The 26,850-nt window shown below is 33.2% G+C and overlaps 3 protein-coding genes and 1 long non-coding RNA gene across 4 annotated transcripts; 2 read left to right on the top strand and 2 right to left on the bottom strand.

The window, feature by feature from the left end:
- Nucleotides 1–12: 12 nt before the first annotated feature.
- On the bottom strand, nt 13–3,497 carry LOC107492160 (uncharacterized). Its single transcript, XM_016113152.3, has 8 exons — nt 3,280–3,497; nt 2,187–2,714; nt 2,035–2,100; nt 1,771–1,937; nt 1,610–1,688; nt 1,157–1,537; nt 478–582; nt 13–365 (listed from the first exon to the last, which is right to left on the bottom strand). The coding sequence occupies exons 1-8, from the start codon at nt 3,424–3,426 to the stop codon at nt 129–131; spliced, it is 1,710 nt and encodes a 569-aa protein (XP_015968638.2). The 5' UTR covers nt 3,427–3,497; the 3' UTR covers nt 13–128.
- A 6,652-nt stretch (nt 3,498–10,149) lies between these two features.
- LOC107491823 (protein SUPPRESSOR OF QUENCHING 1, chloroplastic-like) lies at nt 10,150–19,366 on the top strand. Its single transcript, XM_052263211.1, is given in 23 exon segments — nt 10,150–10,688; nt 11,282–11,382; nt 11,476–11,532; nt 11,619–11,713; nt 12,051–12,150; nt 12,478–12,536; nt 12,688–12,812; nt 13,130–13,262; nt 13,509–13,596; nt 13,692–13,770; nt 14,145–14,205; nt 14,433–14,508; nt 14,589–14,699; nt 14,917–15,012; nt 15,256–15,378; nt 15,521–15,698; nt 15,701–15,896; nt 16,285–16,378; nt 16,496–16,653; nt 17,478–17,527; nt 17,619–17,740; nt 17,992–18,099; nt 18,480–19,366. Coding segments are annotated over 23 exon segments (2,733 nt in total). The 5' UTR covers nt 10,150–10,291; the 3' UTR covers nt 18,606–19,366.
- Nucleotides 19,367–19,377: 11 nt separating this feature from the next.
- Nucleotides 19,378–20,987, top strand: LOC127739657 (protein SUPPRESSOR OF QUENCHING 1, chloroplastic). The gene is made up of 3 exons (XM_052263212.1): nt 19,378–20,121; nt 20,229–20,378; nt 20,556–20,987. The coding sequence occupies exons 1-3, from the start codon at nt 20,035–20,037 to the stop codon at nt 20,718–20,720; spliced, it is 402 nt and encodes a 133-aa protein (XP_052119172.1). The 5' UTR covers nt 19,378–20,034; the 3' UTR covers nt 20,721–20,987.
- Nucleotides 20,988–24,885: 3,898 nt separating this feature from the next.
- On the bottom strand, nt 24,886–26,467 carry LOC127748540 (uncharacterized). Its single transcript, XR_008010571.1, has 3 exons — nt 25,946–26,467; nt 25,494–25,852; nt 24,886–25,417 (listed from the first exon to the last, which is right to left on the bottom strand). It is a non-coding gene; the product is annotated as an uncharacterized LOC127748540 (long non-coding RNA).
- Nucleotides 26,468–26,850: the final 383 nt, after the last annotated feature.

Raw genomic sequence — 26,850 nt, 5'->3', positions numbered from 1 at the left:
AAAAATCACCACTGTACAATAATAATCCTCCTTAACTATCTTATTCATAAGCATCACAGTCTGGTTAAGTGGGAAACAGATTATACTGACAACTGATGCAAATAAAAAACACACAAATCAAAGCTTATTTATTTGCTTCCTAAATAATCTACCTCCTCAGGATTATTTGCGCTAGCAGGTCCTCCAAGTGTCAAAAGCAACCCTTCAAGATCACTCTGACTTGCTCTATGCTCCTTGAATAGTATCGACGACCGAGCGCCTCGCCTGATTTGTGGGGAATGATCTGAGTTGGAGTTCACAAATGGTGGTTGAGTTTGAGTAGTTAGAGAGCAATTTGTTTCAACAACCTTTACTGCCTGCTGCATCTAACATTCATTGCATGATCACTTTACTTTTTCTAATTATTCCATTTTGTTTAAATTATTAAGAAAAATACGAAATCAAAAAGTGACAGAGACTAATATTATGGAAGCATACCGGAGCAAATAAGACCCCTCTGAAAATCTCTCCATTCACGGATGCAGTCATGAGTAACCCTGAGTCAAAGGCTCCATCTATTTTACCTCGAACTTCAGCACCAATCTTGTAATTTGAACCCATCGTGAAAAATAAATAAATAAATAATAAGTAACTATAAATTAAAAAAGAATTTAGTTAAGAGAAAGTCTAGCCCAGTAATTTTTGTGTTTTGTAGCCAGTACTTAACCATCAAAAGAAGAGTGAATCATTTTTTATCATTGGATGTAATTTTATACCATTAAAAATACTGTTGATCAAAACACAAAAATTATTGGCCCTAACGCTTCTTTTTAGTTAATATTCGTTTTTTATTACGTTAAGATTATATATCAATTAAAAAAATTTTAATATATTTGTTATATATTTATTAAAATAAAAAATTAAAAATTTTTAATTAAATAATCTTAATAGATAACTTAAAACACATGTTAGCTAAATTAAAAATATTATTTGTACATCAAAATTAATTATTAAAATCAGTCACCAATGGATTTATGTATAAATATATGTGTGAGTTAATATATTTTAAATGTGTATTTGTATTTTAATATTTATTTTATACTGATGACTGATTTCAGTAGTTGATTTTGGTTGCAGATAAATAGTATACATGAAGCAAAATTAGAAAATAATTCACCAGGTGGCACTGTTCTTGCTTTGGCTGATGAACTAGAGAATGAAGATTTTGTGGATTTCCCTGAGTGACATCCTTCATAGATTTCTTGTTACTCAAGTTATTGTTGTATTGACAACTGGTTGGGGTTTGATTCATCTGTTTGAACAGAAGACGCTGCTGCGAATCGGTGACAGAAGCATTTGATCTTTGACCAAGAGTCTGTTCTTGATCAGATTGAGATGGTGATGAATGCTGTGATAGTGAAAGAGAGTGTTCTTCTTGTTCAGAATCAACATCCCAAACCTTCGTAGTAGAAACTCTCCTCCTCTTCTGTTGTGAAGTACCTGAATCAAAGTCATAAGCTCCTCCTTCTTTCACATTAGACCCCATCAGCATAGTTTTCTGATGCAAAACAAAACATTGTTAGTTCTTTCACATTATGCCAATAATTGCTACATTAACTTCTATATGTACCGCGTTGTAACGTGGATTTGGCTCTGCTTCATGCTGCAAAACTAACAATTCATTGAGAGGATTTTCATCTTCACCACACCTGTAATCAGACAAGGTTAAGCCGGCGAATTGAAATCGACAAAGAGGCCAACATTTTCGCAATGGAGAGAAGAGAAATTTACCCCCCATAGATGACAATATCCATGTCTATAACAACAGCAGTATGAGAAAATCGCCCTTGTGGTTTTTGACCAGTTATATAGAGTTGAGTCCATGAACAAGTGCATATATCAAAGATCCAAATGTCATTATAGTAACGTTTTTCTCCAACCCCTCCAATGATATAGACCTGAATATCATGGAGAGTTTAGAAAAATCCATGACAAATTAAACTATAAGAGTTCCACAAAATGAAAATCAATATCATGCAATTAATGGAAATCTGCCTTGGTTCCAATGTTTACTGCAGCATGACCTGCCCTGACTCCAGGTGAAGAACCTTGAATTCTCAACTGTCATATGAAATTTGATCTTTAATTGTTCGAATTTCGAGAAAATTATTAGCAATTCCAACATAAAAGTTAAGAACTATACATACTTTAGACCAAGTCATTGTTTCCATATCAAGAATATCAATGTTTCCATGGTACTGATAACCTGAATCTCCACCATATACAATAAGCTTGTTCCCAATGGCAATGGTACTATGACTGTCCCTAGGGACAGGAAATTCACCTTTCAACTCAGGGCAAGTCCATCTCATGGTTCCTAGTTCAAGAATGTGCAAATCATTCAAATAGTTTGCTCTGCCTTCCCCACTACCACCAAAGATCACTAGTCTATAACCGCCAACGAGCACGGCCGTGTGGCTCTCCCGGGGCGAAGGAGGTGTCCCTTTGCATTCAGGACTAACCCAAACTTTGGTAACAAGATCAAGAATATGAATATGATTCACCTTCTTGAATCCATTGCTGCCACCAAACACTATCATCTTATGGCCTACAATAACAGCACTATGGCTGTCCCTAGGACCTGGATTTTCGCCTGTGGTTGCCACCTTCCTCCAAACCATTTTATCAAGGTCCAAAGTGAGAACATCACTGAAATGCATCCCTCCACAACAGCCCTGAAATTTGGACACAAAACATCTTATAATATTTAAGTGATATTATTATTATCTCTTTATTATGGTTGTTCTTAACAAGTTCAAGAAGGGGAAAAAATGTTATTTTCTTTGTTAAGTGTATGCTTTGTAAGGCAGGAAGAAGATGAGAATTTAAAATTTTAATTACTATATTAAGAAAGAAGAAAAGTGATGGTAATTACATCTGAGCATGTATTGTTCAACTAATTGCAGAAATGTAAAATTAATTCAGTTTATTCTCTCTAGGGGAAAAAACCACGTGGTAAGAAAGATTTAAGGGAAATACTAAAATTCAGAGAAGAAAGTGCTTTGGTTCCTAGCTATAGATAGCAAATAACACAGGGAATTTGAGAGAGAAGTATTAAGAACTCATGAAATTCAACGAGTACACTGCAACCAACAAAATTAGTCAAAAAACATGTCCAGGTTAATAGAAAACAGAGCTCCAGATTAGTCAAAACACCATTACATGTAACTAAAAAGCTTATTTATTAATTTGAATTATATTTTTGTTTTCAACAAAAGGGAGTTTTGATTTTAGTCATACCCCAAAGACATACATAAGGCCACTGAAGAAGCAAGCAGAGTGACCCCATCTTTCAGAAGGATCAAAACCCGAAACCTTTGGACATAACCACATTGCTTTCATCTTCCCTGCAACTTCAGCTACCAAAGAGCCCAACGTTCTATGCATCTTGAGAGTGTGGTTACTGGTTTTATAATTTAAAAACTTTGTTGTATTGGATTGCTTGAGCACAGTGCTTGACATATGACAAAGATGAAGAAACAGTGGTAATGTGATAAAGATTGAAAAAAAAAAAAAAGAGATTTTCAAAGAGGGACATTAACAAGCCAAATGATGTATCAACTGTCAAATATCAATATCAGTAAGACATGAAAAGATGGGTGCTTTCAAGTCCAAATCACTGTGCCAACAAACAGCAACCATGGCTCTAGTGAAACCAATTAAACAAACCTTTTTTTTCCTTCTACAACGACCAACCATATTAATGCTATTGTAGACGACACATTGTACACTGCCATTGCAAGTATTTTTCTTTTGGGTAACTTGCATGCTTAGATTTTAAAAAACTAGAGTGAATATTTAATAATTCGTGGAGGTCTGGATTTTTTTTTCTCAGTGGACTTAATTTTGAACATAAGAAAAAAATTGATTTTATTTATTTTTAATGCCATTTGGTTTTTAGTCCACAAAATAATTTTTACTTCTAGATTAAATTTCCATAGCTATTTATATAAAAATATTTTTTATACGTAATTGATAATTAAAAAATATTTTTTATTAGCAGTTAACCACAATATTTAAAAATATGAATTAAAAATAAATTATTAAATTAAAAAAATTAGACTGACAACTAAAAATATTAATTAAAAAAATAAATTCTATTAGTCTTTTAACTTTTTGTTTTCAAAAAATTATTTGAAATCCACTACAAAAAAAATTATGAAATTTATTCTCCCAGTCGGAAGTGAAGAGTTTGGGCCTTAGCACTAGCAGGTGTATATATTGGTCTAGGCCGATCACGATTTATACGTGCTGAAACACGGAGACTATTCAAGATTTTGAAGTTGATAATGGTGTTTTAAAAGAAATGTTGATAATGAACGATTATGGTGACCGATTTAGTTGAAAGCCTTAGTTATCATTCTAAAAAATAGTCGTCGAAGTTTTTTCTCTCCGTACTATTAGACGTTTCCAGCGAGAATTTTCCAGTAGTGGAAGGCCGGATCCAGAGAAGCATCAAAAAGGTTTTCAGGAACAGAATCATCTGGCCTTCTTCCTCGAGAAGAAGACTAGATGAATCCCGAAAACGGAGCAAGTATGGTCACATGTGGAGCATCAGCCTCAAAGGATGTCTCCGAGAATGCAAAGGAAGAAGAGAATATTAGCAACGCAGATGAAGTACCTGAAACAGAAACTAACAGAGAAAGTAAACAAGACAAACAATCTGATATTATGATTGAAGAGAAGACTGAAAACAATATGGGGCAGATTTGGAGGAATAGATATTATGATATGAACCATGCCCTCCTTGATGGCCCATAGAAAATCTATGATCACTACCTAGCTGTCAGGTTATAGAAATCAGATTTCAATCCGCTTCTTACTTCCATTGACAAAATTAAAGCATGGATCAGATTACCAGCACTCCCGAGCTGTATAACGAAAGAATCTCAAGGAAAATAGGAGATTTGGTAGGCAAAATATGCAAAATTGACTACAACATATCACACCTATGTAGAACGAAGTTTGCTAGGCTTTGCGTTGAAGTTGATTTAACAAAGCCTGTGCTAGGACGATACATGATAAATGAAAAGCTTTACCAAGTAAAATATTGTAAAACTCAAATAATAATAAATAATTAATCAATAAATTAAAAATGAGTTAAAAGAATTAAAAAAAATTAAAATTATAATTTAAAAATTTATCAGTAAAAATTTAACTTAGAAAATTAATTAGAGTGTGAAAATATAAGTGATTATGAAAAAATGCATACTATCGTTATAATTAATTGTATAAGTTTAAATTTGTCCGATACTGTGTATGATAAAAATAAAAATGTATGATAAAAGTAAAAATGTACGATTGATTAGAAAATATTTAGAATAAAAATTGAAACACTTATTTTAAAGATTTAAGTTCTAAGTGAAGTCAAAGGACAAATTATGAAATTGTCCATTCACTTAAAGGATAAGGGCATGACTCATCCCCTTCACAAAAATCATAAATTTTACAGAGAGAGGAGAGCTCGAGACATAGAGAGAAGAGAAGATAGAACCCTAACACTATTCACTTCACGTTCAAATTCACTTTTTTTACAAATCCTAAGAATCTTATCTCATTTCTCCATTTATCTCTATTTTCGAGTTTGGAGTTTGAGGTATTGAAAATTTGTGATTTTGACGTTTAGAAAAAGCTTAATCTCGAGTCTAGCAGAGTTTTGACCCAAGGTTACATGGTACAAGGTAAAAGAACTCTTTTCCTTTGTTTTTTTTTCCTAATGTGTGAAACCCTAGTTTAAAAGTGTAAAAAATTGTTTAATTATATTGAGTAGAGTTGCTTTATAGTTTTGGTGCGGATTAGGGTGCGCCACTTGATTGAAAGAGGATCGGGTGAGGCTTGGTTGCGTTGATTAAAGTTTGGGTGTGATCCGAGAGGAGATTTAAAAGATTTGGAAATCGCCGTCAACGAATGTATGGGTCTTTGTTTCAACTTTCAAATAAACATTATATAACGTTATGTGAAATCCTAGGCTAGATGACAATAGGTTAGTAATGAATTGGAAAAAATTGATGTAGTTAATATTGATGATTTAGTGTGAATAATTAATGTTGGTTGATGGTTGAGTGATGATGTAGTGTGGCATGATTTTGAGAATTTGAGTCTTGATGTATATATATGTATGATTAAATTTAGATACAAATTGTGGTTTGTTGACTATTATGGCTATTAATATGAAAATTTGGATTGGAAGCTATGATTAGGTGAGGTACATCCTTTTGGTAAGTTATAAGTCTCAATTGAGGTATTGAAAATATTAAATTGTATTGTGGTTATTATTGTGAATGAATAATAGTAACGAACTATGAAATTGAATTGGAATTGGTTGATTGGGTCTTGAATGGCTAGGATGTGGGTTGGGATTGATGAATGAGTGTAGATGATGCCTAAAAAATTGGTTAATGTTGGTGTTAAAAAGAGGTGGAATTGAGAAATGGTGAATTTGAGTTATGTAGAAAATTTTGGTAAAAAGTTTTTTTTAGCCAATTTTAATGGGTCATAACTTAGCGTTTAGAGTTTAAATTTGAGTGAAACTTCTCTTGAATAAAATTGGTGATGAGTACTTTAAAATAGTCTAAGAACGAAGAAAAAAATAATTTTTGTAGCAAAAATTATAGAAGTTAAAAAATCAGTATCGAAAATTAAAAATTTCAAATTTCGCAGCATACCAGAAAAATTGCTAGTGTGCAGGCTCACAGGGACGTGTGTGCGCACGAGACAAAGAATGTTTGCAAGCTTGTGCGCACGCACAGGGTGGTGCGACTGCGTACGCACCAGTCTAGGATGTTTGCTAGTTTGTGCGTACGCACATGTCTTGTTTTCTGCAAAATATATATATTTTTTATTGTTTAGCCTTTGCAAAAGCTTGTACCTCCTATAACCCCCATATGACACCCGATAACCAAATTTTAAGCTCTAAATAGAGTGTGGATAAATCTAAAGAATTAAATTGATCAATTTTTGGATAAATACTTGATTAACCGGATGAAAATATTGTGGAGATGATGGTTCATCCTACCCACGGTAAGTACAGTGATACTATCCTGCTCACGAGATAACGAAGTTGATATATTGATAAAGAATTGGAGTTAATGAAGATGATAATTTATGAAATTGATTTGAGTTAATGATTTTGACGGAAGAATTGACAAGGTCGGAGGTTTGTCCCGCTTATGTGGCAAGGTCGTGGGTTTGTCTCGTTTGCGTGGTAAAATAGTGGATTTTGTCCCGCTTGCGTATTGATTTGTCACATGCACCGGGCAAAGACAGTGGTTCCATCCCACTTGTTCATGGTTGTGGTGTGATGTGGGAATGGTAGTTTTATCCTGCCAATATTCTCTCGGATTGCAAGGTGAGACGACATTCTCCGTTATTTTTGGAACGGTTTATACCTCCAAGAAAATGTGAGACGAAACTATTCGTTGAGATAATGGTACCATGATTTAATTTCTCATGGAATGCGCACGGAGAGACCGATTCGGGAGTTGCCAGCTGGATTTTGTGTCGGATTTGGCATAATAACTGACACGTGAGCTAATGGCCAATAGGACATGCATGCATTATGTGCATTTGTTTGCTATTGTATGGGTGTGTCTAATTGTCTTTGGTTTACCTAATTGTGTATCCTGCTTAATTGTTAGATGTATTACTTGTTTAATTATGCTTTAATTGTGGTTCTTGCATTTTGCCTTGTATTTAAAATAATTACTACTGAATTGGATATTGAACTAAATATTGCACTGAGAAAATATAGCATCGAGGATAAAAATGATGATATATTGAAATGATTGAAGTTAGAGAAAATTGATAGAGCCGAAACTTAGTAAATTAACCCTATTTGGATTAGTTTAAACCCTAGGCTGGAATTTTTCTGAATCTGCAGGTTAGGATTGCCTAATGGGTTCATCTCTCTTTATATAGTCTTTATTTAAAACTATTACCCTACTAAAAACCTATGAATTCTCACCCGTCATAGATTTTTAGTTTTTCAGATATAGGGCGTGACGCATTTCATTGAGTGTGCAAGATTTTTTTGGCAAAGTAAAGAAGACTTTTGATGATACTTATTTTGTGTTTAGCATCTTTTTACTTTTAAAAATATTATTGTATATTCCTCTTAGAGGTTTTTATTTTGGAGAAACAAAATCGTATTTTGTATATTTTTTGGTTTGTAATATTCTAGCTGGCCTTTTTTTTGTGGGTCGAGACTAGTAACTTTTATGTATTCTATTCCGGAATATATATATATAGCTCTTGTATTCGACGCTTCTTATTTTAATGTTTCGTGTTTGACAATGTTTGTCGTTTTTGTTTATCTTTCCTTCACAATATATATATATATCTCTTGTATTCGACGCTTCTTATTTTAATGTTTTGTGTTTGACAATGTTTGTCGTTTTTGTTTATTTTTCCTTCACAAGCTCCTAGTTATATTATTATCCTCCAAATATTAAGTATGTATTTGTCTTTAGAAGTCGTAATTACTTCACTACTTCTAATTTATAATTATAACGTAAAGTTTTTTGTGGTAGGATGTTATAAATATGATGGTATTCACTAAATTTGTGTGAAAGAATTAATCATGAACAAAAACACTGCCTAATCTAAAAAGAAAAGCTAAAAACCACCAACAAAAATGAAGGCACCAAAGAAGATACAACCTGAAATGAAGAAAAGGACACTAAAAAAGGTGATGGAAAAACAGAAAGAAGAAAGGAAGCTACAGCAATAGCAAAAGATCTTTGCAAACAAATCATGATTCAAGAGGACAATTTTGTGTCTTGGATAATTATTCAAAGACAAAGAAGGCTTAGAAAGGATGGAGTAGGGCCTAGCAATACAAATGGAAAATAAGCAAGAAAGGAAAACAAGTTTAGATATAGAAGAAACATAAGAAGGCTACGAAGAGGAGGTAGCTGAAACAACTAACATGAAAGCTACTAAAAAGATAACAAAAGATCCAGGCAAAATCACAAAAACCAAACAAAAAACAATTAGAACAGAGGCAAAGCCGTTGACACACAGACAATTCATATGTACATCATACCTCGACAATAGAAACGATAGGCTTGGACACATAATAAGTTTCAAGTTAAATAACAATTATAACTCAATAAAAATAATTTACATAGCGATATGCACGGAACTCACTGAGGATCTCAGCGTAATTCAAAAATACCACAATGGACTCTCACTCTATATAAACAACTAAAATAACACACAGGAGGATTATCTGTTTTTTACTTATTTTTTACTTTTTCTTATCATATTATTAAGATTCGCTTTTGATTTAAATATGAAGCATTTTTTGTAGGTGTTCCCACACATGATATTCAACTCAAGCTGACATATAACTCTTCCAATCAAGTAACTCATCGGTATTAGGAGTTGCTATAAGCTCGATAGATCACCAACATTCGAAATACCAATTTTTTAATTTGTTTGAAATTTAAATTTTTAACACAAATTTTATTAGAAGATTATTTTATTTTATTATTTTTTATAATGTTATAATATTATTTTTTGCTTTTATTTATTATTCTTTTGATATTTTTATTTTGTGAATTTAATAATTTTTACGAGTTGAGTTTTTTTATAATTTTTTAATTTTTTTAACATTTTTCTCTAATTTTTAAGGATTTATATTTTAATATACTAATTCTTATGGCTAATTATTATTTTTTATTTATTTTTAAATTTTTTTGAATAAAACTTATTTCAAAATTGAGATTTTAAAAATATTATTTTATATAAATGTAAAAAATTCAATGCTATTTAAATTATTATTAATTAAAATTATTAATATAAGTATTTCTTTTCTTATCTTTAATTTTATTTATAATTTATACTTTTATTAATAATATATATTTTTTAAAATATATTTTTTCATTATGAACAAATAAATAACTAAAAAAAAGGTTGTTTTTGCCATCTTCCTATCGATGATTCATACATGTATTTGGCTCCTTTCCTTGTGGACCGGTCTTGACTTTAGATTTCAGACACGCAGCTAATGGAGCAACAGGAGCATGCATCCATGGACACAAAACTTCCACCCAAAAAAATAAAAAATAAAAAATAAAATTAGAAAAAGAGAAACAAAATATTGTGGTCAAGAAGTGGATAAGGTACCCGCGAAAATTCTGTTACCTGACACTCGCAATTTCCCAACACTGCACCACACCATCCGATCACCCACTCTTCATTGCATGACATTCCCAACAAACTCTTCCCGCCGTAACTGAATTCTATTGCGATGGCATTATTAGAAACAGTTGCCTACTCTCTATCTCGCACACCAACCGCCACAACCAACGTCGTCTTCTCCAACTCTACTATCAGACCACTCACACCTTCTTCTTCGTCTTCCTTCTATTCTCGAGTCCTCCGTTGCCGATCGAATTCCAACTGCCTTCTTTTGACTCCACGGTTTACTTTTGATGTGAAAGCTTGCGTCAAGGTCGAAGAGAAGGATGTTGCCGCGACTAGTGGAGCTGAAGGAGGAGAGTGGGGAAAGGTCTCTGCGGTGTTGTTTGACATGGACGGTGTGCTCTGCAACAGCGAGGAACCTTCTAGAAGAGCCGCTGTTGATGTCTTCGCCGAGATGGGCGTCCAAGTCACCGTCGATGACTTCGTCCCATTCATGGGAACAGGTACTCTTCCTAATTCTGTTTTCTGTTGATTTAAACCCTCTGGCTCAATCTCCGCTTTCCGGTAGAACATGTGCTCTCAGGCTGGGAATGGTTCCTAATTTGCTATAACTGCTTATAATAATTTGGATTAGTGTCTAGATTTTTCATCTTTTTTTTTTGTTTTTTAATTTTTTTTTGAAACTTCTTAGTATGTGATTCAGTTTCTGGCTGCATTGAGATCATTTGGTGACTTCATTCCGAGCTACTGTGTTTGATAGGACAGTCAATTTGTATCATATAAACGTGCTTAACGATGAGAATATGGGACTCAGTAGTGATTAGCTAAGCATGGATGTTGACTAGCTAATTTAATGCATATTCTTTGTCTCCACGGGAATTACCAATCTTCATTCATGCTAATGCGGTTTAAGTTACTCTTTGTATTTCGGTTTGTTGTGGTTCTTTCTTGCTTACACCTTAAAAAGGCATAAAGATTGAAATGAATACATGCAGACATATAATGATGTTATCTGTCAGACACCATTTGTTGAAAATGAGTTGGTTATTTGAATTCTAATCATTTGTATTATTCATGACTTCTTTGAACATGAAAGGAGAAGCAAACTTTCTGGGAGGTGTTGCCTCTGTTAAGGGAGTTAAAGGATTTGATACCGAAGCTGCAAAAAAGAGATTCTTTGAAATATATTTGGATAAGGTAAACCATTTATATCTCACTAGATGCAGCTTTTCATTTCTTTTACTCTACATGTTAATGTTGTTGTTGCCTAAAGTCTTGTACTTATCTCAGTATGCCAAACCAGATTCCGGAATAGGATTTCCTGGTGCCAGTGAACTTATTTCTCAGGTATGTAAAACAAATCACGATCACCATGTTTTATTGCGTTGCTGATTCATCAATCAACTAAGAAAGGACACACGGACATATAACAGTGTAAAAGCAAAGGCATTAAGGTGGCTGTTGCATCTAGTGCTGATCACATAAAAGTTGATGCTAATCTAGCTGCTGCTGGTTTGCCATTGTCATTGTAAGTCAAAATTCCAAACAACTTGATGAATACCTTTGCAGATATTACCCTTTAATTGTTATTAATAATCAAAAGTATGGAATATTTTTTCTTTTTCAAAATTTGTTCTTAATTTCATCAATTTTTTATGCACTCAAGCATCAAACCATAATAATCTGAGATACAACGCAAGTCCATAGGATATTATATGCCAAATTCTGTGTTTAATTTAAACGAAGTACAAACTGCCTACATTTTCGTCTGATTTCATGATAGGCTTCATCAACATGACTTCAATATTAACATGTACTTCCATATCCATGATGCCCTTATTGAAAACCAGTATTTATTCTTTCAGGTTTGATGCAATTGTGTCTGCAGATGCTTTTGAGAATTTGAAACCTGCTCCTGATATTTTCTTAGCTGCATCAAAAATATTGGATGTGCCTCCCAGTGAGGTATTTGCTACTAACATTACTAGATTAATTGAGCTTGTCATTAGATATTCATGCTGCATATTTGTTTGTTCATAGATTTTGTAGGGTGGCTTTGTTTTATTGTTGTAAATTAGGATACCGAAAATATATAGATAACAATTGACAAGCATAACCCTAGAACTATTATTAGGGTCTGTGGAAATGCATCTGGAATACCTAAGTAGGTACTAGGTAGCCTGTCATTTTAGTTCACCGAGTCTCATGAGTACTGACTGTATACATCAATTAAGCTTTACTGAAAGGTTTTATCAATATAGAATTAGTTGATATGCTTAAACCTTTTCCCAGTGTATAGTTATAGAAGATGCACTAGCTGGAGTTCAGGCTGCTAAAACTGCACAAATGAGGTATGTACTGATCAATGTATTTTTTTTAATTGCTGCATGAAGATGTGAACCTATCAAGTCAAACTAATTTCTAGACTTCAAAATCACTGTTATGGTTATATTCTTTTTAAGAAGTGAAATTTATATATATTGTCATGTTTATTGTTTGCAGATGCATAGCTGTTAGAACTACGTTGTCAGATGAGGCTTTGGAATCTGTTGGTCCATCACTCATCCGAGATGACATAGGAAATATTTCACTTGATGACATTCTCAGTGGAGGCTCTGTTGGATATAGTATGTAGTCTTGGGAGTTTGTTGTAAAACTTGTTATCCCTTTAATTTCTTATTATCATCTTTGCTGTAGAAAGGTAAAACCACATTTGTCCTATAACTTAAGAACTGTGATCGTCGAATGAGTGCTCCTTGTATGAGAAATATCTCTTATTGCAGGATGCTTTGTTTATTACTGGTTGAATCACTTAATATATTATAGTTGTTGCTTTATCAAAGTACATCTCAGGATTAGCTGTTTTCTAACAATTGTTCTTGGATACTGCTCAAGAGTGTAGATATTATGTTGTGTGAGGTCTTATGTAGACATGCCATTGCAGATAAGAGGGTTCAGGGATCTGAAACATCAAATGATTCTGCACAATCTTCCTCTGCTATGCTTGCTGTTGAAAAAGATGATAGAGCTAGAAAAACTATCAGTGGTAGTGACAAGGGAATATTCCCAACTGAAGGGTAATATAGTTTTATGTTGTGTGGTTTTTCTTCCCATTCATATGTTCTGAAAACTAAATATTTTCTTCAAAAATAAGTTTGTATGATAAGCATAATTAGCATCATTGGTGATGTTCTCCTATATGAAGAACCGCGGCTTTCTGTATATGTAATTTTATACCATGAAATTATTTTCATTTTTTCGTACAGCAACCTGAGTTTTTGTTGATTTATTATCATGAGGGTGCAGAAATAATTTATGAGCAGGTTACAGGGTTCTCGGCGCGATATAATGAGATTCGGGAGTCTTGGTATTGCTATCTCTTGCCTTGTTTTCACAATTAGTAACTGGAAGGTACAATTAAACTGAGTAGCAGTATACATGGTATACATACAATACAATTGATATGGAAGTCAATCATGTCTAGCTGTTTAACCGCTATACCACAGGCAATGCAATATGCTTCACCCAAAGCAATATGGAATCTGTTGTTTGGAGTCACCCAACCATCCATGGAACAGAAAGAAGGTAATGTATGCCTTGAAATGAATATTTGATGATGTCACAGACTTTCACCAGTTTATCTATTTTTGCATCTTAGAGCATGATGTCACTATGTATAGTTATAAAATCTTAAAAGGCTACCCAGTTCAAAACTTTAACATGTTTGATAAGGGTAAAATATCTCATCTCTAATGAGTTTCAAATGTACCTTTCATTCATAAGTGCAAAGCTTGATGGTCGTGTCAAAGAACTAGTCAGCCTCAGAACTTATTGCATAAATTAAATCCTTGGTCAAAATGTTGGCATTGGCTCATTTTATTGGTAACCCCAATCTTTGTGTTTTTTGGATCAATACTGAAAATGAATTAAGAGGAATAGTTATTGCTTTTTGCTCTCAGGTGATTCAAGAGATGATAGGGTCCAGCAATTTGTGAATTACATAACTGATCTAGAGAGCAGGTAGTTAGAGCATATAAGGATCTCTATATTTTCAATTTCTGCTGATTTAGAATATACAGAATATGATCCCAATTAATCACAGATAATGTTTAAATCTCCTTATTTGGAAAAAGAAGTGGAGATTGAATGTTGAAGTTTTGGCATTTAGCCCATGAGTGAGCAACTGTGGCTTGTAAATGAGAAGTTCTAATTTGATATTTGTCGTTAATTTCTTTTTACTGTTCAAGGGGAAACACTCAGATTGTTCCAGAATTTCCATCGAAACTTGATTGGCTGAATACAGCTCCACTACAATTTCGCAGGGTACCTTTCTTCAGCTTGTGTTATAATCCAAATAAAAGATTTGCAATAACTCATTGGATTGTGATTCTATCTTTTGACAGGATCTGAAAGGAAAAGTTGTTGTCCTGGATTTCTGGACTTATTGTTGTATAAACTGTATGCATGTCTTACCAGACCTAGAGTTTTTGGAGAAGAAATTCAAAGATATGCCGGTAATTTTATTTTAAATTTCATTTTTCTATATTTTGGATATAAAATGTTGCATTTGCGTTTCTGCTTTATAAAATTTTTCTAGACCAATTTAAAAGCACTTCATGATGAGCTTAAAATTTTCTCTGTTTGTTCAGTTTTCTTCTGTATGAAGGTGGCCAGTCATTATTGACATTGAAAACATGAAGTTATAATTTTATGTATGCTTTATATATCCAGTTCATTGTTGTGGGTGTTCATTCTGCGAAGTTCGATAATGAGAAAGATTCTGAAGCCATTCGTAATGCAGTTCTACGCTATGATATCACTCATCCGGTACGACAAAAGTTGGAATTCAATTGGTATTTCAAAGTCCATATTCTTTTACTTGAAATTTAACATTTTTAAATATTATCAGGTCTTTATCCTCTTCTGCTTATGAAGAACTGATATATCATGGTTATTCTGCTGCTATTTTGTTTTATTGTTGCACTACTGTTAATTTTAATGCTTTAGTACTCCTGAACACATGATTAACAAAACTTGTTCTATCGAATTTCTATTTTGACTCATTTGTAGGTTGTGAATGATAGTGACATGTATCTTTGGCGCAAGTTAGGCATAAATTCATGGCCAACATTTGCTGTCGTTGGCCCCAATGGTAAGCTCCTAGCACAACTTGCTGGAGAAGGTCACAAGAAGGTACTGATTCAAATTGATATGTTGAATTAGTGAAATATAATATTGAGATATAATGATACTTGTAGTCATTCTTGTTATAGCTATTAAGCTTATTACAGTGTGGTGATTTAAAAAAGTTTTGCATTGCTCCTGTTTTGGAAAGGATCTTGATGATTTTGTGGAGGCAGCACTGATGTTTTATGGAAAACGTAATTTGTTGGATAATACACCAATTACGTTGAATTTGGAGAAAGATAATGATCCTCGGCTTTCAGCATCTCCATTGAAGTTCCCTGGAAAGCTAGCAATTGATATCCTCAACAACAGGCTTTTTATTTCTGACAGAATCAAGATAAAGTGTTATTTAGATTTAGAGTGGTTGTGCCATCGTTATGGCGAACTGAGATTGGTGATTACTCTACAGTTTCCTCAGTCTCAATAGTGATATATTACTTTTTCTGCTCTTGTTTCTAGGGCCTTGCTTATAATGCAAAGAAAAATATCGTTTATGTTGCAGATACTGAAAACCATGCTTTGAGGTATGTGATAGAATCAGAATAGTAATAGTCTGAAAGTAATCTTCATGATCTATGTTACAGCAATCGTTGGTGTTAAAATGGTGAATTTAGTCATAGACAACAGTAGAGGAACTCTTGCTTTGTGAACTATATGTCTATATGTCATATTTGATTCAAAATCTTGAAATTAATAATATACACATGGTTTCATTCTCAAAAGATTCATGAACTTTAGTGACCTAAAAAAATTACAATTTTTTTTTAATCCCACAAATGCATTTTAGAGAAGCACTCATTTTGAATCATAGTTTTAGGTGTTAACATAAGTAGTGGATCAATTTATTACTTTCAATTACAACAACAGATTTTTTCAATGTTGGGTCTAACATATGTTAGATCTGTTTTAAAGGGAAATTGATTTCATTAATGAGAAAGTGCGTACTCTTGCTGGAAATGGGACCAAGGGCTCTGATTATATTGGAGGAGGAAAAGGAGACACTCAGGTAATACAAATTAATTAATAAATTTTGAGAATGAGTGACATTTACTTATTGATAGAAAGAATCTAAAATGGACCAGACCACAAGGTTAGATTCCTCACTTTTGCCCACTTTTCTCAGCTTCTCAATTCCCCTTGGGATGTCTGCTTTCATCCAGTTGAAGAGAAAATTTATATTGCAATGGCTGGCCAACATCAGATTTGGGAGCACAATATATTGGACGGAATTACGAAAGTCTTTAGTGGCGATGGTTATGAAAGAAATCTAAATGGATCAAGGTATCACTTCTAGCATGATGCTCAGGATATAAGATACTACTATGCAGCTGTTATGCATATATTGATGCTATACTAGGATGTTCCACAATTAAACTGTTCAATTTGATATCTCTCGCTGAATTCCATCTAATTGTATATTGACTTTGACTGCTTCAGTAATGCATCTGTACTTAACTATGAACGTGGATTCAACATCTTGACTGTGATTATTTGATCTTTCCATCATTATCAATTGTTTGGATTGAATGAACTAGAGTATGTGTTATGTTTATCTATGCTATCTATATGATGTCATAATTTATTTATCCTCAGAATTTGGTTTGATTTTTGTGTAGTATGTTGGGGATAGTGTACCCTTTTCCACGGAGCACTTTTTATAACTTTCGAGTTGAAATTGTTACTCTAAGAAATAATTGTTGCAAATCTTGAACATAGCTGTGAGTGATGGCTTGCTGAAAATTTATTGACAAAGTAAACTCAATTTTAGATTTTCTTTCTCAAAATTTACAATTGAAGGGTCAGTTTCATCCCCCTTTAAAAACTGAGGAGAAAATTTTGGTGAGAAGCTTTATGCGAAAAACTCATCACTGAAATTTTCATCGTCAGGATTTCAAGGGATACCTAACTGATGTTAACGTCAGTGTTGACTTTATTATTAGTTTTTCACTCTTTGCCAAGACAGGTATTATATTTATGATTCCTTAGATTGTGGTTTTGAAAGTATTTAGTGCAGTTTATTTTCATGAATTCTGTTTGGTGGTCTTTCTTCTAGAAGCACTGAACAACTTCTAATTCTTTTATTTTTATTTTTTGGATTGAGATAGTCCTACAAGTTCGTCATTTGCACAACCTTCTGGTCTTTCATTCTCTCAAGGTAAGATGTTGCAGAGAAATTTTCTTGAACTTAAATTTACATCAAATGCCATTCATAATAACAGTTCTTCTCCATGAATTTGTTTGATAAGATCTAACGGAGATCTACGTTGCCGATAGTGAGAGTAGTTCTATCCGAGTTGTTGATCTGAAAACAGGAGGATCTCGTCTGATAGCTGGTGGTGACCCAATCTTCCCAGATAATTTGTTTAAGGTAGTTTATGTGATTCCATAAGCCAATTACATGCCTTAATATTCATTACTTAAATTGGTCCCCCAGGTTGTTCTTCTTAAATTAAATTTGCCTATTAGAAGGTAAAAAAACATTCCTGTAGATGAGCTTAGGCTTTTTATGATACGTGTGTTCTTCATCTTTATGCACAGCTGCACAAAAGTTTAACCTTTTAACCTTTTTTAGAATTCCTTTCTCCTGGTAACCTACCTTTATGCCTCAAACTTTTGCAGTTTGGTGATCAAGATGGAATAGGCTCTGAAGTACTCCTTCAACATCCACTGGGGGTTACATGTGCAAAAGATGGTGAAGTTTATATTGCCGATAGCTACAATCACAAGGTAGATAATTCTGTCTGGTTTTAGCATGCTTATATCTTAGAGGAAACAGCAACATTTTAATATATATTTCAACATTTTCTTATTTTATCCTAGTTCTTGCTGAAGTTTAATACTTACCCTTTTCTCGCTGTTGGTGTATTATTTTTGTTGACCGCTCAATGCATGTTGGTATTAGGAATCAATATTTTAAGCTTTTCAATTGTCAGAAACTACAGTAACCTTCCTATGTGGTTACAGTTACTATTGAAGGTTTCGAAGCATAAATGTTATAACTCACATAAAAAACATGAGTTCAATAATAGGTTGGCCTGGCATTCGAGAAATACTCAATAACAGAATTTCCTATTTTCCTTTCTCTGTGTTTTCTTTCAATATTTCAGATCAAGAAGTATGATCCAACTAGTAAAAGAGTTAGCAGCATTGCAGGAACAGGAAAAGCTGGTTTCAGGGATGGAACAGCTTCGACGTCTCAGGTTGGTAAAATATTCTATGCCTTTTGTCTATGAAATAGCCCCCGAGTTGTAAGCAGACAAATTACAATTTATTTCCTCTTTTATAATGGTTGTAATGCTGGATACACTGCTAGATCCTTTTCTCTTTCACATCAGCGCATCCATGTACATCCTAAGAGTGGAACTAACTATTTGGTTTTTTGGCAACAACAGAATCATTTAAATTATATTGTAGACTCTTATGTAGCACATAGGTTGTATGATCACAGTTCAAGCACTATAAATTAAATTTTGTGAAAAGCAGCATTCAACCATAAAATATCAAATGCACTCATTCGTTTAATTGTTCTTTAAGCTGTTTAATGACCATAGACATTTAGAGTCACCACAGTCCACGAAGGTATTGATGTTGTTTAGTTATAGTAATGCCTTAGTGAAATTATGAGACAGGTTTTGGGTTATTTATTCTATCCTGTTTATGTGGTTTACTGTAGTTTTTCTTTTCTCTTCATTTCTTTGAGGATGTTATCTTATTTCCTGCCTTTTTTCTGAAGGGGGAAAATGGTAAAAGCTATGATGTCTAAGATAATATCATAATAAACTGTGCTAGTCTTATTAATTCATATATGTTTTATGATATAACTATATATAGCATCCACATACTTGCATGGTTCTGTTTTCTTATACTTACACAAACCTTCTCATAACTCTTTCAAGATATATCAAGATGTTTTTCATGTTCCCAATTTGGATGTCCGTGCAAACAAGCATGAGCAGAATCATGAAAAATTAATGAATTCTTCCGTACATAATAGCTCGCTTGAAGGGAATGGTAATGTGATTTTTGGTGCAATTAATCCAACTCTTTATTATTATGCCCTTCATATGTGTATGTAGATATATGAAGAGATCAAATCTTAATTACGAATTATTCAAGTACGGTTAGGATTAGCAGATAAAATGTAGCCTTTTGCTAACTTTCTCTTGATCCTGATTACTGATCATTCATGTGATATTGAAGAATCAAGATTTTCTTTCCTCATCTTTCACAAAGACAATGCTTTTACTTTATGGGAAATAGCTTGACCTGTTATTTAGTTGTTGTGACAGAGTATTGCTGGATTATTGTTCCTGGCAATGGTTGTCATTAATTGTAATGTACATATTTGCCATCTCATCATGCATGCTATGGCATTATATATTCGCTACTTGTAGTACATATCTTGCTCATGAAATTTGGGGATGTGCACCTACTCTTGTCTAGAATGAATCGGTATAAAATGCTCACTTGTGTATAAAATATTTTTGGTTTTCATTTTCAGGGCGATTATTTATTGCAGATACAAATAACAGCTTAATCCGATATCTGGATTTGATAAGTGATGAATTTTTGCTTCATACTTTAGAGCTTAAAGGATTTCAGCCTCCTAAACCGAAATCAAGATCTTTGAAACGCCTCAGAAGACGACCATCAGCCGACACAATGACTATTATGATTGATCCTATTTCATCAAATGAGGGAAACTTGTATATTGATATTGCATTACCAAATGAGTATCATTTCTCAAAGGTGCTCGTCATTTTTCTCTCTTTCAAACACTAATCCAACTATTTGCGTACATTAGGCGTTAGATGTTAGATATGTCATTGACAACTGCTCCTAAAATTCCATTGCAGGAAGCACGCAGTAGATTTAGTGCTGATACCGAACCTGCGGATGCTGTAAACATTGATCCTTTGGACGGATTCCTTAGTTCAGAAGGATCAGCAACGCTTCGCTTTAAGAGGTTATCTAACTCGGCTTCCATGGGTAGAATTAATTGCAAGGTATGCCTCCTTAAAGCAAGAACATGTATGTTAATTCCAGAAATATTGGTAGAAGCAATGGCAGCTTGTTTGTGTATTTTAGTGCTAGAACTATAAATCCATCACCTCATATAACTTCTGTGGTGATGGACAATCTGATTGATCTTCGATGAGAAATAATATATATTAATTTTTCAGGTTTACTATTGCAAGGAAGATGAAGTATGTTTGTACCAATCTTTGCTGTTTGAGATTCCCTTCCGAGAGGGAGTTCCTAGCGCTAACAAGGCAGACGTCACTCTTGCTCATCTTGTGAAGCCCAAAACTCCCAACAACTTCTTACTGCCCTCGGTTGCCCCGTGACTCCTTAATCCAGGTTAATTTAGCACACACTATCTCGCGCTCATTTTTTGCCTTAAAATATATAACAATCAAATGCTCGAGAGTTGAGGGGTCGTGAGCTTTCTTCACACAAAATCAAGGTTTTCTTTTTTATTTCTGTCTTTCCTGCTTCTATTACACTGTATTTCGTTGTATAGCCATTTTAAATAACTTTTTTTCTCTCTTATTTTTCATGTTATATATCAATATATTATAATATATCAGCACGTGATCGCTATTATATATCAATGAAGACGCTCGTGCACAGTTATGTTTTGTTCATATTATGATTGGTTGGGTTTCAGTAATTGGACGTGAGGTATATTGTTTATTCGTAGTTGAAGCAAAGCAGATCAGGTCCCCTACGTTGCTAGCAAAGCAAATTATTAGTGTATGGTAAGTAGAATCAGCTTTGTTTAGTAAAACATGGAAATAAAGATGGTCAAACGCGTTAGTTCCATTATATCCGAATTTAAATCTCTGGGCTTTGGCTAAGTTAGCATATGTCTAGTTGTTTGCTATAAAGCACGATGATCGTGGGCTTATTCAAAACTTGATATCTTGATCATAATCTATGAAAGTAAAACCTGATTTTTTTTTTTAAATCAATTCTAGATTCTGAATCTTTCCGTATTTAACTATATATAACAATAATATTAGAGTAAAAATAAAAGATCCTAAACCTGCAAATTTGTTCACCTCAACTTAGTTTATTAATTAATAGTAAGTTTTCATGGCAAAGAAATCAACCTCCTATTCAATAGAATTCACATGTTCTAAAAAACCATGTTTATGGCCTATAACCGAAGGAAATTTATTTTATAATCAGTTCCATATAAATTTTTGTTGTACCAATCAAATAATCCAACATAGAAAATTCGTCACGAAATCAACCTCTAAGTCATATATTGATGATGAATCCTCTTCTTTTACTTCTACTACTGTCAACCAAACCTTCTTGGTTCCTTGGTATAAAATTCCTAGTTATTTGCAACCTGCCACTGATGATGACAAAGAGAAATTTAAATACTTGCAAGAAACTTTTTCTTCAATGTTCTTATCACTTGAGCTATTAAATAAAATTATGCCTTCCATATGCGAATTTGCTAAGGAGATCATGAAAATGTCTAAATGTGACCGCTACGTAGGAATTTGGCCATTTGATGTAAACCTTCGAGTCACCACATCCATTGTTGATGAACATGAAGATGACGATTGTGAATTCATTGGAGAGAATGAGATGCCAACACATGATGATTGTTGGGATGAGAGCCAAGATGCTTATGCATGGGAGATAAACTGATGCTATTATAATTTCTTGAATCAATTTTCTTTCGTTTTAGTTTATAATTATTTTAAAGTGGTGCTCCGTAGATTTTTTTTTTCCTTCCAAAACATTGGGTGTTTAGATTGTAACATTATTTTTGTTGATATTCATGAATAATGATACTATTATAATTTCTTAAATCAATTTTCTTTCGTTTTAGTTTATACTTTATAAGTTTTGAAGTAGTGCTCCGTAGATTTTTTTTCTCCTTCCAAAATATTAAGTTTTTAGATTGTAATATTATTTTTGTTGATATTTATGAATAAAGAATTAATTCGTGTGGATTTACAATGGTGAATGATGATGAATGAAGTAATCACGATTAATAAATAAAAAGAAAGAAAAAAAGAAAGGAGTATGAACTATGAAAATAAAGATAAGTCAGCAACCCGGGAAGATGAGTGCTGGAGGACAGAGAGGATGGCGGCCATAGAAATCGAGGAGAGGTTGACGCAGAAACTTAGTTTGATGGCTGAGAAGCGCGGAGCAGGTCATCAATCAAACAAAGTCGGAAGCATTGGAATTGGATGGCAGCAGAAGCGCGAGGGCCACGAAGCCAGAACACAGGAGTTCTTCAATATAGTCTTCCATGTCGGACCTGAGTCAACGGCAAAAATAGCAGAGTTCTGGGAGCATGCAGTGCATACTAACTGCAGTGGTGTACTGGCGTATAAATCTAAATAATTATTTTTAATTTCATATAAATCAACCACAATATTTTTTAGGCTAAAAAATTTTGACATGGTAATTTTTTGTGTTTTTTAAAATTGTGGGAGTACACAAATCAGACCCTCTAATTTGTGTTTAAAAAGTTAAAAAAATTCAGAGTGGATCCAATTTGTGTTAAAAAATAAAAAAAACTCAGAATATACAAATCGGACCATGCGAGTTGTTTGATTTTAAAATTTTGCTTAAGAAATCGCATGATCCGACTTGTGGTTGGACAAATAATGAATGAATCTTCTGAATTGTTTGTTGTTTTTAATTTTTTTACAAGAACTCGCATGATCCGAGTTCTGTTCCACTGACACCACATGGCTGTGAAGTACTTGTATTCCCCGTATTCGAGTCTAACACTATTTTTATTTCCATATTCAAATTTAAAAGTATATTTTTGAGTAATGCTTTATACAAATACAATAAACTATTAAAAAATTATTGAGATTTTTTTCTAAAATAAAACAAAAAATATCATTTTTCTAAATTCTATTTTTTAATTTTAATTTTATTTTTGTTTAGGAAAGTTTGCTGCACTCCCGGAAAACTCTATAATTTTTAGAGTTTGTCTGACCCTGCAAACTTCACTTCAAATTCTAATAGAATGGCTAACTCAAATTCTTAAACTTTACAACGGATAATGGCAATTATTGTTATCATTTCTAAAATACATAGAAATACATAAGAATACACAGGAATAATTCATTTTTTTATTGGAAAAATAATATATTTTTTTTAAATTTATACTAAAAAAATTCTTATTAAATATACCTTATTCCCGTATATCTATGTATTTCTAAAACAACAACGCTAGGGAACCAACTCTATATAAGCCAAGAATCAGCCAATTGGTAAACCAGAGACACCGGTGACTTTAATCGGATGTTGCTACTGATAGGCACACGGATGTAAATTAGATGATTTTGGATATAATTTCTATGTTTCATGTGTTAGGCATTAATAAAACATAATTAATTATATGGAACCAACTAATGAATGATCAAAGCATCTGTTCTGTGATTTTCTCCTAACACTAGCGTATCATCCCTCATGTTTTGAACGTGGTCAACAATAATTTAAAAAACAAATTAAATTATAAATTAATAAAACTAATTATAATTAATTATGTTGTTCCATTCTTTGCTGATTATTAGTTGTTTCATATACTTTTCCATTCTAAAAACAATGATATCAGTTGCGATTGCCGCTAGCAATGCTGAGGAAGTCATATTTATTATCCGTGTATTTTTATATATTTTTATTTTATTTAAAAGAAATCCCTTCAACTACACGTCTTTTAACGCAAATATTGGTCCAAAGAGAGTAAAATGGGTTCAACGAAAATTAAAAACTAAATGTAATTATTGCAAGCAATATTTAGTTATTTATTTATTTTATTAACGGTTAACTACAATGACTATATATTTAGTTAGATAGTTATTTAACTTTTAGAATATAGAAGTCTGACCTAATTTTAAGTATTTAGGTTAATATATCTTTAATTTTACTGAAAATAATTTTTATAAAATTTTAATAATGAATTATCAAAAATATTCAATTAAGTATTAATAATAAAACCTTTCCCTTGACTTATTACGGACTATGAAACATATCAATTAAGAATTGTGTATGGACTATGGAGTCAAAATTCTGTTTCAAGAATCAGAAATTGAAAGTTTTAAATATATATAACAATTTTTTGGGGTCATTTTGAAAATCTAGATAATTTTAAAATAAAAGAAATATTTTTTTTAGGTTTAATTATTCTATTAGTTCTTATAGTTTTGCGAAATTTTTAATTAGGTCTCTATACTTCTTTTCCTTTTAATCGAGTCTTTGCACCAATTTGTTTTTTTAATTGGGTCCCCTATACTTTTTTTTCTTTTTATTTGAATCTTTACACCAAATTTTTTTTAGTTTGGTCCCTATACAATTAAACCAATTACTGCTAATAGGAACCTAATTGAAAAAAATTAGTGCAGAGATCCAATTAAAAAAAATATATGAACCTAATTGAAAATTTTACAAAACTATAAGGACAAACAGAGTAATTAAATTTTTTTTAAATAACTTAATCCAATAAATACCATTAAGATTGCACATAAGAAATATCTCGCCGTTTCTTAAGAATTTCACTAATATTGGTGAAAAATATCACGTAACTATTAAATCATTCATCTTGAATAATGCATACACAAAATGTTTACAATGAAGAAATCCTTGACGTGGTCTTGTGGTTTGAGATATTGCCAAACGAAAGGAGCAAATGGACAGTCCCTTAACACCTGAAGGCAAGTCTCCTCATTAGTATCACATCTTGAACATGGAGCAGCTTGTGTTAAGTGTCTCCTTCTACGCTCCACATTGGTCAGTAAAGCATTGTGTCCCACCACCATAAAAACGATCTAATCCTTTCCGTTCTCGCCAGCTCCATGTTAACTTGAAAGTTCGATCATGGGAGCGTTGATTAATTGGATAGATTGATAAGCTGTTTTTAAACTGAACGAACCATCCAATAAGGGAGTCCACGCATTGTAGCCAGCATTCTTCCAAGGAAAAGGTGGTGCTAGGCTAGAAATCTTGTTCACCACTTCATCCAACAGCTGTTCTTTTAGTCTAGTTATGTCCCAATCACCTGAAACACACAAGAAATCCATTAATGAAGTATTCAATTAGTCATCTTGAATTACCTACTATGTTTGGTGACATACAAATTCGGGATCTAATTATGAGTCCAAAACTTAAACTTAGAACCGTCACCAATGCGCCAAATGGTGTTCTTTTCCACATCTTCCCAAGCTGAACATATGCCCTTCCACATGTTTGAATCAGTTCTTCTCTCCACTTGGGGAATAATATCACTTTCACACTTATATTTAGCTCTTAGGACTCTTGTCTATAAGAAATCTTTTCTCTCAATCAGCCCCAACCAGCTTTCGTCATATACGCATGAATAAGATCCTTTTAAGTGTCTGACACCTAAGCCACCAGCAGATTTCGGCTTAATGATGGTCTTCCAATTCACCAGTGCACCTTCTTAGATTGCTCCGATTCTCCCCAAATGAAGTTCCTGTATTTACGATCAATGGAATTATAAGTAGATACAGGTAAAATAGTAGTTTGCTTAATATAAGTAGGAATAGAAGATAGAATTGATTTTCACCAGGGTGATTCTTCTGGCTAGAAAGAGCGACGAAATTTTTCAGTTGTTGAGCCTTGGATTAAGCTTGCCTTCAATCTCTTTGTAAGTTTCTTTAGTAACTCTAGAGTCTGGAATGAATAATGGGAGCCCCTAAGTATTTCCCAAGATCTTCGGTTCTTGCACATTGCAGTTTCTCATTGATCTCCACTCTAGCATCGTAACCAACATTTTGTGAGAAAAATACTCTGATTTTCTCCTTGCTAACTCTCTGACCGAAACTATTACAAAAGGATTCAAGAACCTTGTGGATAATATCTTCCTGCTCCAAGTTAGCTTCGGCAAACAGGACCAAATCATCTGAAAAGCAGAGGTGTGAAAGCTCAAGACTCTTCTTAATTATTAATGCGAATGGGTTTCCAAAACTTGTTATCAACCGCGGCTTGAATAAGATGGGACAAATGTTCTAGATAGAGAATCAAGATGTAGGGCGAGAGTAGGTCTCCTTGACGAATACTTCTCAAAGGAAGGAATTCCTGTAGGACCTCCCCATTCCAAAGCAATCTCATTCTGGTGGTCGAGACGCAAGAACAGACCAAGTCAATCACATGAAAAGGGAGACCAATATTAACCAACATATCTCTAATGAAACTTCACTTCAATCTGTCATACGCTTTCTCCAAGTCAACCTTGATAGGCATCCACCCTTTTGCCCCTTTTTTTATTTCTCATAGAGTGAATGACTTTCTGAGCAACAATGATATTATCCGAACTCTGTCTCCTTGAAACAAAACTGCACTGGGTCGGTCTAATTAGCTTCTCCATAATTCTTCTCAAACGGATAAATATGACCTTGGTTACCACTTTATAGGAGACATTACATAAACTGATGGGGTGTATTTGCTTCGGATTTAAAACTGGCTCCACTT

Source organism: Arachis duranensis, chromosome 6, assembly GCF_000817695.3.
Source record: "Arachis duranensis cultivar V14167 chromosome 6, aradu.V14167.gnm2.J7QH, whole genome shotgun sequence".
NCBI classification, from domain to species: Eukaryota; Viridiplantae; Streptophyta; class Magnoliopsida; order Fabales; family Fabaceae; genus Arachis; species Arachis duranensis.
Note: the sequence above shows the minus strand (reverse complement) of the source record. Positions and strands in the feature narration are given on the sequence as shown.

What these genes read in the sequence shown, in the direction of transcription:
- LOC107492160 (XM_016113152.3), bottom strand. Translation starts at nt 3,426, where the DNA reads ATGCATAGAACGTTGGGCTCTTTGGTAGCTGAAGTTGCAGGGAAGATG. An exon ending in GCCTTATGTATGTCTTTGGG is followed by an intron (nt 2,715 to 3,279) that starts GTATGACTAAAA and finishes TCCAAATTTCAG; the next exon opens with GGCTGTTGTGGAGGGATGCA. An exon ending in GAGGGGTCTTATTTGCTCCG is followed by an intron (nt 366 to 477) that starts GTATGCTTCCAT and finishes AATGAATGTTAG; the next exon opens with ATGCAGCAGGCAGTAAAGGT.
- LOC127739657 (XM_052263212.1), top strand. Translation starts at nt 20,035, where the DNA reads ATGACTATTATGATTGATCCTATTTCATCAAATGAGGGAAACTTGTAT. An exon ending in ATGAGTATCATTTCTCAAAG is followed by an intron (nt 20,122 to 20,228) that starts GTGCTCGTCATT and finishes ATTCCATTGCAG; the next exon opens with GAAGCACGCAGTAGATTTAG. An exon ending in TGGGTAGAATTAATTGCAAG is followed by an intron (nt 20,379 to 20,555) that starts GTATGCCTCCTT and finishes TTAATTTTTCAG; the next exon opens with GTTTACTATTGCAAGGAAGA.